This window comes from Vicugna pacos, chromosome X, assembly GCF_048564905.1.
Source record: "Vicugna pacos chromosome X, VicPac4, whole genome shotgun sequence".
Classification (NCBI taxonomy): Eukaryota; Metazoa; Chordata; class Mammalia; order Artiodactyla; family Camelidae; genus Vicugna; species Vicugna pacos.
Window position 1 is genome coordinate 61,048,098 of NC_133023.1, and position 14,733 is coordinate 61,062,830.

The following is a 14,733-nucleotide window of genomic DNA, read 5'->3' on the forward strand; positions in this document are numbered from 1 at the left end:
AAAACAATGCCATTTTCAGAAACATGGATGGACCTGGAGATTGTCATTTTAAGTGAAGCCAGAAAGAGAGAAAAATACTGTATATCGCTTATATGTGTAATCTAAAAAAATGGCACAAATGAACTAATCTACAAAACAGAAACAGACTCACAGACATAGAACAAACTTATGGCTACCAGGGAGAAGAGGACGGGAAGGGATAAATTGAGAATTCAAAATTTGCACATCTTGATGAGTGATGGAAATGTTAGGTATCTTGATTGTGGTGGTGGTTTCATTGGTGAATACATCTATCAAAATCCATCAAATTGTAACTCTGAAGTGTGTGTAGTTTACTGTACAGGAATCACACCACAATAAAGATGTTAAAAAAAATCTTTGGGAAAACACTGACACCATAAATAGCTCATTTTATTTAATGTTGTATTTGGTTTACCAGCAATATGTAGCATAAAAAATCTTTAAAGTATTTATATAAGGGAAAGAAAGGAAGCAACTGTCAGTGTATGGGCTTAAATATAAACAGAAAACTAACTCACAGACTCAGTGTATTGGTTTCCATTTATTTTGTGCATTTTTGGAAAGTAGCTTTAAATTGTCAGGGGCATATAACTGAGAAAGAGGGTAGAGAGCACTCTACCCTTGACCTTCTAAACTAGGAAAAACAATGGCTCTTCTGAGTACTTCTGTAATATTTTGTTATAAAGATTCTTTACTTTTCCTAAAAAACCTGCAGGTGAAGTCAGAAAACATCAAAGCCTGCTAATAAATAATTTTTAATATACACTTTTATATCTTTAAAGAGGACTATCTTTAACCAATCAAGCAACTACACACAAATACCAAATATCTGTACTTCGACCTTCAAATACTGCAAAAATTTGGACTACTTTCATAGTCATAGAATACAATACCAGAAGGCAAAGGTGTTGTGTTTTTTTCTAAATAGCTTATTTCTTAATTTTAAATACACAAGACAGTCCAGTCTTTGGTCAGCTTACTTACCTTGAACCTAATGGAGTTCTTACCATTGGGAAGAAAATTCTGAGTAACCATTTAGTTGCATAAATGGGATGAATTGCTCTTGCTGGGGCTTTCAGTTCCTGGATCAAAAGTTACCTCTCACCTTACTTCACTCCCTCCTTCACTTACATTGAATTAAAGTACCATTTATAATATAGTTAGGCTTCTGTGAGCAATTTTACTATAAATAAAAATGTCAGATTCATAGTTCAGCTGCTAAAATGTATAAGCCATAAAGACATTAGAAACCTATTCATTTCAAACAGATTTCTCAACAAAACAAAATGTTGAATAAAACTTTGCAGGCTGTTATTTAACACACCAAGCAGCCCACATTTAAAACGTTAATATATTTATTACCCAAAAATGACTCAAAGGAATATATGCAACAACTAAGGCAAACACACACACACACACACACACAAAACAATTTTCTTTGATAGAAAGCATTCTAGTTTCTCAGATTAAAATAATAACAATAATAAAATAGTATATGACAGGAAAACAAGAAACGAAAGGCCCAAGAGTTACAGGTAACAATCTCTGAAGCTGGATAATGGAAAGTAACTCCACATTTCTTCCTTCTTGTTAATTTATCTCCAGTACCTGAGTTGAGGCATAAAGCAGCAAGAGTGCAACTGATTCCAAACAACTTGGAATTTTATTGTAAACATCCCATAAAGAATGGCAACAAATTAGTCCAGTTATTTTTTGTCTTTGAAGATAATTGCTTATAATGACTAATAAACTGCCAAATAAAACATCTTTTATAAACCAAGCCAGTTTAGTTTACCTTTCTTTACTGAATTTTAGTTTAATGGACATTTTGTCCATATACAACATCATATCAACTATTAACTGAATGATTTTCCATCTTAAAATTTGTGGATACTCAGAACAAACATAAGGTACAGTTTTGTTATTACTTTGTAAGGGATTACAAAAGACAAGGATGATAAGTTACAGGACAAAGAAATAAATTACTGATTGCCATCACCACAGTATTGTTTAAAGAATTAACATTTGTAGTACTGCCTAATGTGTATCTGGTGACATATGTAAAAACACATTTCCCAACTGGGTTTCTAAATATTTTTGTATGTGATTTTAAAAGTCAATTACCAATGGCGATTTTAATAGTATCAATAGTTTTATTTTTTAGAAAATACTTACAATGCATTTATGTCAAAGTCTCATATTCTAGATTTAATTAAGATAGGTATAAGAATAACAAATGGGCATACATATAAATAAACACACCTTAACTCTAAACTGCAGGGCCTTTCTACTGTACTTCTCCCATCAATGAATCATAAATTGCCAGTCTTGTTGAAATGTGCTAAATTAGGTGCGGTCTTCATTGCAGAAAGAGAAATGAAGATAATAAATGCAAGCAAGACAGGAATGATGGAAGAGGAAATAAGCAAGGATAAGACAATGTAATAAACAAATGTTAAGAAACTTGAGAGTAATCCATATTCCACAAAATACAGCACCATGAAAAAATTTAACTTCATAATTAGAATTTAATCAAAATTTGGTAAAGAAACTTTACTGAGAGGTAAAAACCAAAAAACATGAAAATATTTTCACACTAGTTTTTAAAACAAGCCTTCAAAATGATCTTAGAATATTCTATTTTCAAAAACTTTCATAAAGCCTCATGTAACACAAAAATGTTGGGGATGAAGTTAACATTTAAAGCTATGATTTGTCAAAATTGTCAAAAATTCCACTCCTTCCCCCAGAAATAAATCATTTATTTCAGACCTCAAAATGTTGGTAATTGTTTAAAAGGCTGGATGTCAAAGTATACTGAAAATTATACTGGATGGAAGTCTCCTTTTCGTGGATGTAAAAATTCCAACTTTAAAGATAAGTACCAGTTGGTAAATGTGCATAAAATAATTCCCAAGATATATAAGCAAGTAATAAGATGTTTAATTGTATCACTACCACAACATACAAATTTTGAAAAATGCTCAAAAAAGTTTTGATCAAAAAGTAAGAAGTGGCAGTCACATCTTTCTCTTTTAATCATTCTGTTATTGTCTGATGATAATCTAGGATTACAACAAAAACAACAGCAAAGATAAATCACTCAAATTTTCTTCAAAGTATTGGAAGGCTGAGTTAGATATCTGAGCACATAATTGTGCAGAATAAGATTCATGAACTTTACTCAGTTTCTTAGCCTCTGGTGAAACAAAGTGCTATATGAAAGAATTCAAACAAAAGTCTGGGCTCTGGGAAGGGAAACAGAAAAACACACAAAAGAAGGGAAAACTGAATTTAAAAAATAGAGCAACACATGTACACAACAAAACCTAGATTGTTTATCTAGAAGGCATAATGATATGGAAGATCAAGCAGTATATATACAGGCTAAGCACTTTACAACAGAAGCAATGAACTGGTAGACAGTGAATACGGCTGCCTTCCATACAAATTTCTTTTTTTTTTAGTATCTGAGATAAAGTGTGTCAAGTTGGAAAAAAAACCTACATACAGGCACACATATGTGTGCACGAACACACACACACACAAATTTAGTCATTACACTAATAGGCTAGTGAATGTTTTGGAGAGCATCCTATTGCTGGAAGAGATACACACAGCAAGCCATAGAAGAAACACACAATTCTGTTTTCATAAATAGATACACATGCTAAGATCTTAAAGCTGGGAATTAAAACATTATTAGCATTCATGAGAAATATTACAAGTTATTGACTATCAACATTTAGCATAGGAATAGGCTTGTACATGTATATGCTCTCAAGGACCTAAATTTAAGTGTTTTTTCTTATCAATTCATTTAAGATTTAGACGTCACAATTCTTAGCTCATTTTCTACTTGCTTTTCTATGGCTAAACCCAGATCTTATTTAGGTTTAAAGGACCTCTAAAAAATTAAAGTGATAAAATATTCAATGTGATACAAATTACAACACATTCACAGGAGGTGGTGCTACAAAAAAGGCAAAGTATAAATTGGGGGGGGAAGTCCAGATATAAAAGTAAAAATACTGTCTTCCAAACTTTTATTTTCACACTTATTAAAATAATTTGCATGCAAACAGAAAATGATGTTTGTTTTATAATAAATGATAACTATGCCCATCTAACCTACCCTGATGACTAACTCTTTAAATTCTAATAACTGAAATCAACATTACAGCAAAATGCTGTTCACTAGTATTTTCACAGTATTTCACTACATATAAAATATGCTTAAAAATGTCTTCAGCCTTATTATTCTAATTATCTAACCCCAGAAAATCTTGACATTTGGGAAATAAATGTGCCATTTTTATTTTTCAAAATAAATTATAAATAAAGCTTGAGATAGCTAAATCACACAAATGGCAATTCTTCTACATTTCAAGAGGTCAGCTCTTCATAGAAGAATGTCAAACAAATTTCCACACTAAAATGATACATGTAATACACATTTGGGTAAATCCATGAAGGTGAGGAATATGTTACTTTGAATACGGTAAGCCAAAGTGTTACTGATTCCAGGAAAACACAGGCACAAACTTAGTCTAAATGTCCAAGAGATGAATAACTAAAATAGTACATTTTAGCAAAAATCAAAAGCAGAGTTTCAAACATGAAGATTTTTGAATCTGTATTATGGTCAAAAGTGGCAGCTGAATTACAACCAGAAGTAGTTTTGGTTTACTGAAAAGAAGACTACAGCAACAACAAAAATATCAGCTTGATCTGTCCAGTAACAGAAATTAGTTCATTAACAATCACAAAACTTTCTTAAAGCCTGAACATCATTTCTACTGCAAGTGAAAATTGCTTAAAGATGTTAGTCCAAGAATAACCCTTACCCAACCCAACCAAAAAAGCAAAGTTATGTGTGTACTCCTTCCTCTGCACTTACAGATTTTCAGATGCATGAAATGACTGAAAGCATGAGACAAACATATAAGCTTAAGAAATATCCTGGGATTACTAAAGCATACACTAAGAAGTTTCTTTTATTCCACAAGTCTGATCTATGTGCAACAAATCTGTTGTTATAAAAACAGAGATCGGTATCATCCTTCTCACCTCAAAAAACTAAGTATCTAACAAATTAGCAAAATTGCAATCTCTCAAATTTGAGGAGTAAAATTGATCTTGAAATTCAAACTTGCTTATGGAACCATGTGCACTCTACTGCTGTAAACAAGACCATAGGGTGGATTTTTTTCATCTATAAAATAATGAATGAAAATAGTGTGCAGTGCAATGAGGTTCTTTTCTGAAAGATTATAACAGAAGAACCCTTTGGAATGGTAATGAGCAGAACCTATTAAAGTTGATTCAAAATATTAGCTAGCCAAAACATTCCAACTCAGATTAGGTGCTGTGTTACATTTTAAAATTCAAAATCAGTCACTCACAGCTGTTAAATAAGTGGTAGCAGAGATACATAAGCAGTAGATCAAGTCTACTTACACAAATATGTTCTAAGAAAAGCCTAATAAGGTAGACTATACTATACTTAAGAAGTTTAATTACAACTATTAATTTGAGAGCCAATACAATTATTAACAACTTCTCAGCTTATAACTTATGAGAATTCATTCCTACCACGCTTGTTCTATTTCTCCTTAGTCAGTAATGAATAACAGCATCTATTTTTTCTTAATGTTTCCAGTAGTTGTAGTTAATAGAGGTAGCTGAGCTACTATTCAGTTATTCTTTGTGGATGAGGATTTTTCAAATGTTTAAGTTATTCTTTAAGCTACACAAGTTCTATTAATGCAATAAAATATAATAGGAAAAAGAAAATGGATGCAAGGAACTTTTGCATTTGGCACCTTGTCTAGATTGATACCTCAAGTATTCTTTTTTAATAAAGTTAATGCACACATCAGGACACACCACAAAGATTTGCTACATATTTACAAGGCACCAACCCTTTCTCACCTTTAACATGAATTAAGCAGATCAATGAAAAGCATATTAAGAACCCCCCACCCCCCACAAAACTGTAGTATAAATATATACTTCAGTTCAGTACAATTCATGAAAGTTTGGCCTGGGAAGAGTAAAATAATCCAGATCGTTCTTACAATATAGAAACTGTAAACATTTAATAGCTGCCTTTAGGATTGGTGTATTGTGCAAAAGTCATTATTACTGGTACAGGAATCAAAATGGCAAAAACAAACTATATAAAACTCTGTAAGAAGGTGCTATACTTCTGTGATACAAAAGCAAAAGAGGGATATTCCATTGAGATAAAAATGTCATGCTACTCTTAAGAAGCTGAATGCTTCTTTAACGTAGTAAATCTGTAGTGTGTCTATGGTGTGTGTGTGTGTGTGTGTGTGTGTACAGAATTTTTTTAACTTTAAGGCCTAATGAGTAAGGCTTGTTTGAACAAATGAAGTGTGGAGATCAAAAGTCTTGAAACAAATGTATACTGGCATAATGGAAAAGCACCAATGTGAAAGGAAGCAGAAGTCCCCACACAACTTGCTTTGTAGATTTCCTGGTAAATTCCCTGCAGTAGAAGGCCATTGAATTTTTTAAATTATTCTAAATTTATTAACTGTTAATAATTCCATCCCATGAGATGGCTAACCCTGGCTTTTTCTGTCATTTTACGCACTCTGCCTGATCTGGATGTACCAAGATTCAGAGGATCTTCAGTGGACACAAAATTGTCATTATCAGAATCATCATTATATAAAACAGTCCTCCTGCCTTGGTTTCTTGTTTTAATTCGAGGCAGTCTACTAAAACGTCCTGAAAACATCGTATCAAATTCATCATCTGCAATACGTGCACGTTTGGCTCTGGAGGCTCCTCTAGAAGCACCTCTTCCTCCTCTCCCTCTCCCTCTCCCTCTCGTGCCACCTCCACCTCTTCCTCGACTGCCTCGTCCCCTGCCTCCTCTTCCTCTGCCTCCTCTACTCCATCTACCCCATCTGCCCCATCTGCCTCTTCCTCCTGTGCCTCTCGTCTTCCAGTTTCTTTTTCCATTGGCATATTGCTTTCTGAGTTTTCTTTTAGGCCTAGTTTGTATAAATTTGCTATAGTCATGGTCTCCATCTACGTAATCTTGATCAGTTCTGGAAGTTGATTCAGAGTCAGAATCAGAACCACAGGTACTTTCAGAACTTAAACTGGATCCTAACTCTCCACTCTCTGAGGAAGATAAATGTGATTTCTCTTTTGTTTCTTTTTTCTCTTTTTCTTCTCTTCCCATGCTTTCATCTTCTTCTGATGCACTAAGTAGCTTTCTCTTGATGCCTGTCCGGGGCTCTCTGCCATCACCATTTGTAAGGGGTCCATCAAGGGAGTGATCTAAATCAAGACGAATGATTTTTTAAAGCTTTGACACTGATTAAGATAGTTATTTAAGTTCAAAAGTAAAATAAACAGTCTGTCAAAAAGTATTCGGTGCCCAAAGATAGATGTGATAAAATCATGGAGAGTGCTGGAGTATGAATTTAAATAAGTTGGAAACGGAAAATATTAAAGTTTTAATTTTTGTCTGCTTTTTGCAGGGGATGGGGGGCAGTATGGAGGGATGATGGGTGGTGAGGTAGCTATACAGAAATTTTAAGGGCTAGAACTCTAGAAGTAATTATCTGGGAACATGTATTAGAATAATTTTATTCATTCATTCAACAAACAGATTACCTACTATGGGCCAGGCATAGTTTGGAGCTTGGAAAATGGCAATGAGACAAAGTCTTTCCTCTTTGAATTTATATTTCAGTAGGAAAAGCTTGATAGACAATGAAATGAACAAATAAATAATATAATTTGAAGTAATAATATGGGCTATAAAGAAAAAGAAAAGTGAGTAAAAAAGAGCGCAAATGTATGTATGGGGGTGTTATTTTAGATAGGGAAGACTTCTGCTGAGCTAGTATTTGAGTAAAGAACTGAATGAAATGAGATCTGGGGAAAGGACATTTCACTGGAGAAAACAGAAAATCAGTGTAACTAGAGTGGAAGAGGAAAATCCGTACTTTTTCAGGAGTAGTAGTAGATGACTGTCAGTAGAAGGTTTTAAAGCTGGAGAATGAATAACAGGATCTAATTTAAATTTATACAAAAGTGGTATGGTTGCTGTATAGAGAACAGAATACAGACAGGGAAAGATTGGAAGCAATGATCAGTTGGGAGTACAATGCAATAGCTTAGGTAAGATATGATGAGGGATGTACTAAAAGAGGTGATGAGAAGTGATCAGATTTAGAATATTTCCTTCTAGAGGATCCACCAGAACCAACCTTTAAAGTTCAAACTGACAGGAACTGCTGACAGATTGGATGTCAAGTACAAAGCACAAAATGAAGGTCAACTCCTACATTTTATGGCCTGAGCAACTGGGTGAATGGTAGAGACATTTTGCTAGGTTAGAGAACAATAAAGAAGGAATAGGTTTGTCAAGCTGGTAGAAAAAAAAAATCAACATTGCAGTTTTAAATGCTATTAGAAATCCAAGTAAAGACATTAAAAAAAAAAGCAGGTAAATATACCAGTCTAGAAACCAGAGGAGCCTCTATATAGAGCTGGAGATATAATTTTGGAAGTGTTCAGTAAACAGATAATATTTAGGGCAAAAAAAAAAAAACAGAGAGTTCATTGAGAGAGCAAGTAAAGAAAAAGAAGTGGCCGAGGAGTGAAACTTGGGATATTCCAACATTTAAAGGTAAAGAAAAACTGGCAAAGATAAGTGAGGTAGGAGGAAAACAGGAGACAGAACTGCAAAGATTGGAGAGAGCAAAGAGGAGGGTTTTGTGGTAACTGCAATTATAAGATCAGTCTAATAGTCTAGGTGTTATGGACTGAATTGTGCCCCCCACCCAGAAATACATATGTTGAAGTCCTAACCCCCAATATGACTGTATTTGGAGACAAAGCCTTTAAAAAAAAGTGAGAAACTGCAAATAAGAGGCACAAAAGTCAGAAGAAAAGAAAAAAATATAGAAATATAAGACAAACAGAGATATAGGAGAATCAGTAGAGTATAGAAGCCAAGCAGGGAGTAGAGTTCCTAGGGGGGTAGTCAATAGCATGGACTGATATGGAGGGATTGAGGAGATGGGGACTAACAAAAGAACACTTGCTGGTCACTGAAGATTACCAGTGATTCTGGGTAAAATAGCTTCTGGAGAGTGTTGAGGGCAGAGGCCAGACTACAAAGGGTGAAGAAATGTTTAGATGGAAAGAAAACAGAGGTAGGAAGTATAAGCTACTCTTTCTAAAAGCTTGACAGTGAAGGGAAGGGCAAAAAGAGATGGAAGTGCAGCAGGATCAGAGGAGAGGGTAAAGATATAGATTGGGAAGAATAAAGGCACTAATTCTTTTAAAGTAATCAGATGTTTCAATATTTCAAAAATAATCAGTAAAATATAACTTTATAGTGTCTATTTTTAAGTTATTTGAAACTTCAATAATAATGGATAAGTTACTTAATCTTTCACTAAACATTTACATAAAATAAAAATGTATTTCAATAAAGATACTTGGAAAAGCATATTAACTACTATTCTTCACAAACTTCAAATAGATGAACAAATTAGAACTTTCTTTGAACATGTTCAGGGCCCAAAATATAGGACTAGGTATAAGAAGAAAGTTTATATAACAATAATAAACTTAAAATATTTATAACTGATTCCCCTAGACACGATTCAAAACGGATGTACCTGATAACGAATGATTAGATCAGTTATTTTTTTTGAAGCAGTGAAAACTGTCCTCCAAATAAGTTATACGGAAGCTCATCAAATGAAATAAAAACAGAGTTGTACAGGTTGAATGGGAAAGCTCTTCTGAGAATTCCTGAAGTACTTAGTGGATTACCCAGAAACAGGTAGGGCAGTCTGAAAACCCCTAAATGACTGAGACAGCAGGCTCCAAAGGAAGAGAATATCTGAGTTATATAACTGGAATACCAAAGGAAGATGGTAGGTGGGAGTTGACTGAAAGAAGGCTCATTTTCAACACAAATCCTCTTGTAAAACTGGGGTAGCCCTTAAAAATATGAATCCTATTTAACGATGATTTTGAAAAAACGTTTTTCCTTTCTTATTAATATAATTTAATAATACAAAGAATCCTGTGTCTAACTGTCTGGTTTTTATGTGTTGGGGGAAAGATCTCTTTATTTTTTCCTCCCTATTCATTTTACATTTTGTTTTTAAAAGACTAAGATATGTTTAAAAGACTAAGATATGTTTGGAAATCCACCCATTCCTATTTGTGGATATGAAATCCTATATGACTCAAATTTGACAATATTAAAATCCTCATAAACTATAAGGACATGCTAACTTTATGACCTAAACACATCAGCTTTTAAATGAGCTGTCTGCCATCAAAAAGGAACAAAGAATAAATGCTCTGGCCATATTTATTTCTTACCTTGTTTAATAGGCAAAACTCTATTTCGAAATGATTTGGCTTTTCCTGGGTCATGGCTATTTCCACTTCGGCTATATCCACTGAAGCTCGATGAAGAAAATGGCCCATCCGGTTCATCATCTAGTAAATACAGTGAAAGCCCTTCAGCAGCATCTGAAACTTACATTTAAAAAGACTGTAAGGTTAACATAATTATGTTTTCAGAAAAGTTAAACAGGTTGTTTTTAAAACTATATCTCACTCAGTTATTTAACTCTAACATCAAAATTACAAGTTGTCTCAAGGAGGAAATATGAATATTTTGAGAAGAAATGTTTTATCACATCATTAAACTTTCAAGCACAGAATGTGAGAAAAACTTGTCCAAGGAAACCATCTCCCCACATAATGAATCTTCAATTCAATTGTAGATGAGTGGTCTGAGACACTATAGATGTTAAAAAATTACAGAATTTAAAAATTACGTGACTTTAAAATTCACCTAGTCTTAACACCGTCATTTTAAAAATGAAGAAACTAAATCCTATGACTTAATGTCATAACCAGGGCCACACAGATAGAAGAACTGGAGATAAAATGCAACTTTTCTACATCTAAATCCATTGTTCTTTGTAGTATAAACCACACTGCCTCTTCGATATCCTTAGTACCATTATTAAACTAAAATACAGAACAACATAAACAAAAGACATACTTACCAGGAGATGAGAAAGGAGAGCTAGTCCTGGCATAACACACTGAGGTATTCTGGTCATTTTTAGGCTGCAACTTCATTTGTTTCTGTTTCCCTTTTGGACTACAAGTGAAAATAAATAAAATAATGAACATTTTCTATTAGCAACGTAATATGCTAGAGACAATACGATACAAAATGCTTAAGTTGACCAAAGAAGAAATAAAATATAATTTAAGTGAAATGCTTCAAACTGGTAATAGGACAAAGTTAAATTTCAATCATTAATTTTTTAGAAAAAAAGTTTTGGTATAGTAAAATCCACATAAACAAAGCTTTGAGTTACCAGCTCCATCTTTACACAGGTGTAAGAGTTCTTAAAAAAAATCTCTTGAGTCTTGAGATCCCTTCAAAGTAGCCAATAAACTTTAAAAAATGAGTAATACACATAAAATGCTTCGAAAACACAAACTGTGACATCAATGTAATGTACCTAGGAGCTCTGCTACTAGATAATGAACTGCTGCTGCTTCTTAGACGTTTTCTGTACCGTGGCCTTCTCCTCTTCTGACTCTGGATTGCTGACTTATATTCAGAGATGATATTTTTAATATGACTTTCAAATAAGGCAGATAATCGCAGTGTCATGCTATAGATCTGAAAAGGTAGAAATTAGTCATTTTATCAACTACTTTAATTATATCAAAATAAAAAGTATAAACCTGTCTGGACCAATACCAGCATCATCCTTTCAGACAAAATATATGTGCTATATCATACAGTAGAAAAATTCTTCCTGAAGAAGTAAAACAAGGTACCATTTTCACCTATATATTAATCAAGATTTTTATAAGATAATGTCCATTGTTGGGAAGGATAGGATAAAACATTCTCATACACGGCCAATGGGTATTTTAACTGGAACAATATTCTAAAGACAATTTGCAGTACATGTCAAAACTTTAAAAATATACATATCCTTTGGCAAACAATTTTACTTCTAGAAATTTATCCTAAGGAAATATCAGAGAATTACACATACAAAATAATTATGTTCAAGGGTCAAAGATGTTAGCCACAGCATTATTCATTTAAAGTGAGAAACAAAAAACAACCTAAACCTCTAGCATCAGGATACTGGTTAAATAACAAACCCGCCTATACAGTAGAATACAATGGAAACATTAAAACTTCTGTTTTTAAAGAGTAATAATAAAATGGGAAAATGTTCATAATACATAAGTTAAATTAATACTGTCAATCACTTTTACTTATCAAATTATTTACTGGACATAGTAAAGAGTACTCAAATTTCTACCACTCCTTTCTTTGATTTCTTTTTGGTAAATATAAGTATTGCTTAAGAGTAAAGAAGAGGCAGGTAGAAGAAAGGAAGAGGGGCTTAATTTCAGAATGACCTTGCTAAATGTATCATGAATGCATGCCTAATAAACAGTTTCAGAGAAAGCACTGAGAATCAAACTTCAATAACTATGTCAAAATTGTAGTACATATTTGTTTTGCAATTTTAAAACTAGTGAAAGAAAACTGCCTGACATATATAACTAAATGCTTAGGTAATTAATCCACCTAATATTTGTTTTTCATACCCTTGACTTTTTATTAGAGGTATAAGCTTTGGAGTTGCTGAATATTTGGCGAACATCCTTATAAAATTCCAGAGGACTACCATAGTTTCCTGCTTCCAAAGTTTCTTTCACAGTGCTGAAGTCCATAGGAGTATCTATAACATCTTGATTATCCTACAAAGAAGAATGTGTTATTAAATACACAGTCTGAGTAACAACACTACATAATACAATGGTACTGAGATTTGCACCACCAATCCACCATGAAATAAACACACTGCTCTTCAATTTGCCAACTACCTCCCCCTAGCTTCAAACCATCCATTTAATAGAGCTCTTCTGGTGGCTCAGGAAAATAGCAGGGGTCTGTGTGAGGGCCTTGGCTCTCACCCTGCAATGGATAACGAGATGACTCTTTCAAGGAGCAGAATACAAAATGCACAGCCATTGGCTTCATCTCTACAAAGCTAGGAGTATCTTGTAAATATGTAGCTAATTTGTGACATGTAACCATTTAATTCTATGTCAATAATCCCATCTTCAGCCTTTGTTGAGCAATTTGTCAGAGACTTGGCATGCGGGGATTCTACCCAAACTGTCATTAGTTGAAGGTCAAAGTCAAAGTGGCCATGTCTGTGCCTTTTTCCTTTTTGTTTTTTAATAAATGTGATACTTTTGCTTACTCCATCTCATAGATTCACATTAGTTTCATTTTGATTAATTAGGAGAGGGAAAAGACTCTTTTAACCCAGATCTTTCAAGTCTACTTAAGATAGTCGTAGGGTTAGCATATGGAATTTCATAAGATATTTGTGAGGTTATCATATGAAATTACATCTGAAATTTATACTTATATATACCACAACTACCAATAACAATACCAATTTTGAAAAAAATACCTTTATTTCATTCTTAACCACAGTTCCTCATTCATGGGAATTTTGTACATGCTAGGCACTGCACAACTTCTTAAATCTTGGCTTAAGATTGGACAATAATACTTAAGATTGGGCAATAAGATTTCATGACCTAACAGAGATCTGTGTGAAAGACACAGCAGAGTCATAAAAAGTATTAAACATTTAAAAAGCAATGATATTTTGTGTTTTAAGTTAACAAAATCAAGGTGCATTTTTATTTAATCCTCAGAACCATTTTGAGAGGCAGGTATACCCTGAGGTTTAAAACAGCTAACTCAACTAATGTTGTATGTTTAAAAAGTGGCAATGTAAATTTTTTGAATACATTTTAAAGAGAGTTTACAGGAATTATTTCTGAAAGAGAACTTTCAACAATTAAATTAAAAGAATAGTAGATTTTGGGGATGTAAGTAACTAGGTATAAATCTGTGGAGTTGGTAATTACCATGTACCTACAATGACAGAGGAATAGAAACAGATCCTTAGTGCAAAAAAAAAATGACAGTAGAAATTATATTCTCAATACAAACATTCTTCAATCTCCTACCCAGTCCATTCTTAACAGTTCTGGATAAAAATGATGCACTTTTTGCTAGTTAACCTGTCATCTGATGACTTTATATTGTACTGAGCTAAAAATTGTTCACCTATTTCTTCTAATCTGTCCCTTTTCAACTAAATAGAAAAAAATACATACTTTCATGGCATCCCTTCAAAAATGTAAGGAATGTTACTATATCTTTATTCTTCTCTTCTTTGAGTTAAATATTCTAATTCCTTCAAAAGTATATGACAAGGTTTCCTCATCTGTCACTGGCTTGACTACAATACCACCTAACATCTGCATGATATTTTACAGTGTCTAAAGCTGTAATAAATGTATTTTAGAGTGAAAACCACAGTCAGTATTAGAACCTTTATCATATTTAGAATCATTAAGAAGTAAAAGCACAACATTTCTCTCAAAGGAGAAGCCAAAGGGGCAGAAGAGAGGTATTATAAAAAGAGAGAAAATATTTTTGAAATTATGAGAAACCGTAATTGATTTTAATGTATCTTTTAAATTTTTTTTGCTTAAATCATAAAAAACAAAAGTGTATTCTCACATAGTATGGCTTATGAACCAAAGATT

At 33.2% G+C, this 14,733-nt stretch overlaps 1 protein-coding gene across 4 annotated transcripts in view; it reads right to left on the bottom strand.

The window, feature by feature from the left end:
- Positions 1–1,354: 1,354 nt before the first annotated feature.
- Positions 1,355–14,733, bottom strand: part of BRWD3 (bromodomain and WD repeat domain containing 3) — a 120,480-nt gene continuing 107,101 nt past the window's right edge. For 2 of the 4 annotated variants that reach the window (XM_031671567.2, XM_006219396.4), the window contains 5 exons: positions 12,703–12,855; positions 11,586–11,749; positions 11,118–11,215; positions 10,420–10,578; positions 1,355–7,341 (listed from right to left, as the gene is read on the bottom strand). In XM_031671567.2, coding sequence (XP_031527427.1) covers positions 6,587–7,341; positions 10,420–10,578; positions 11,118–11,215; positions 11,586–11,749; positions 12,703–12,855 — 1,329 coding nt within the window. In that variant the 3' untranslated portion in view covers positions 1,355–6,586. The remainder of the gene's footprint in view (positions 7,342–10,419; positions 10,579–11,117; positions 11,216–11,585; positions 11,750–12,702; positions 12,856–14,733) is intronic. The other 2 variants (XM_031671566.2, XM_031671565.2) reach the window with 2 other exon arrangements.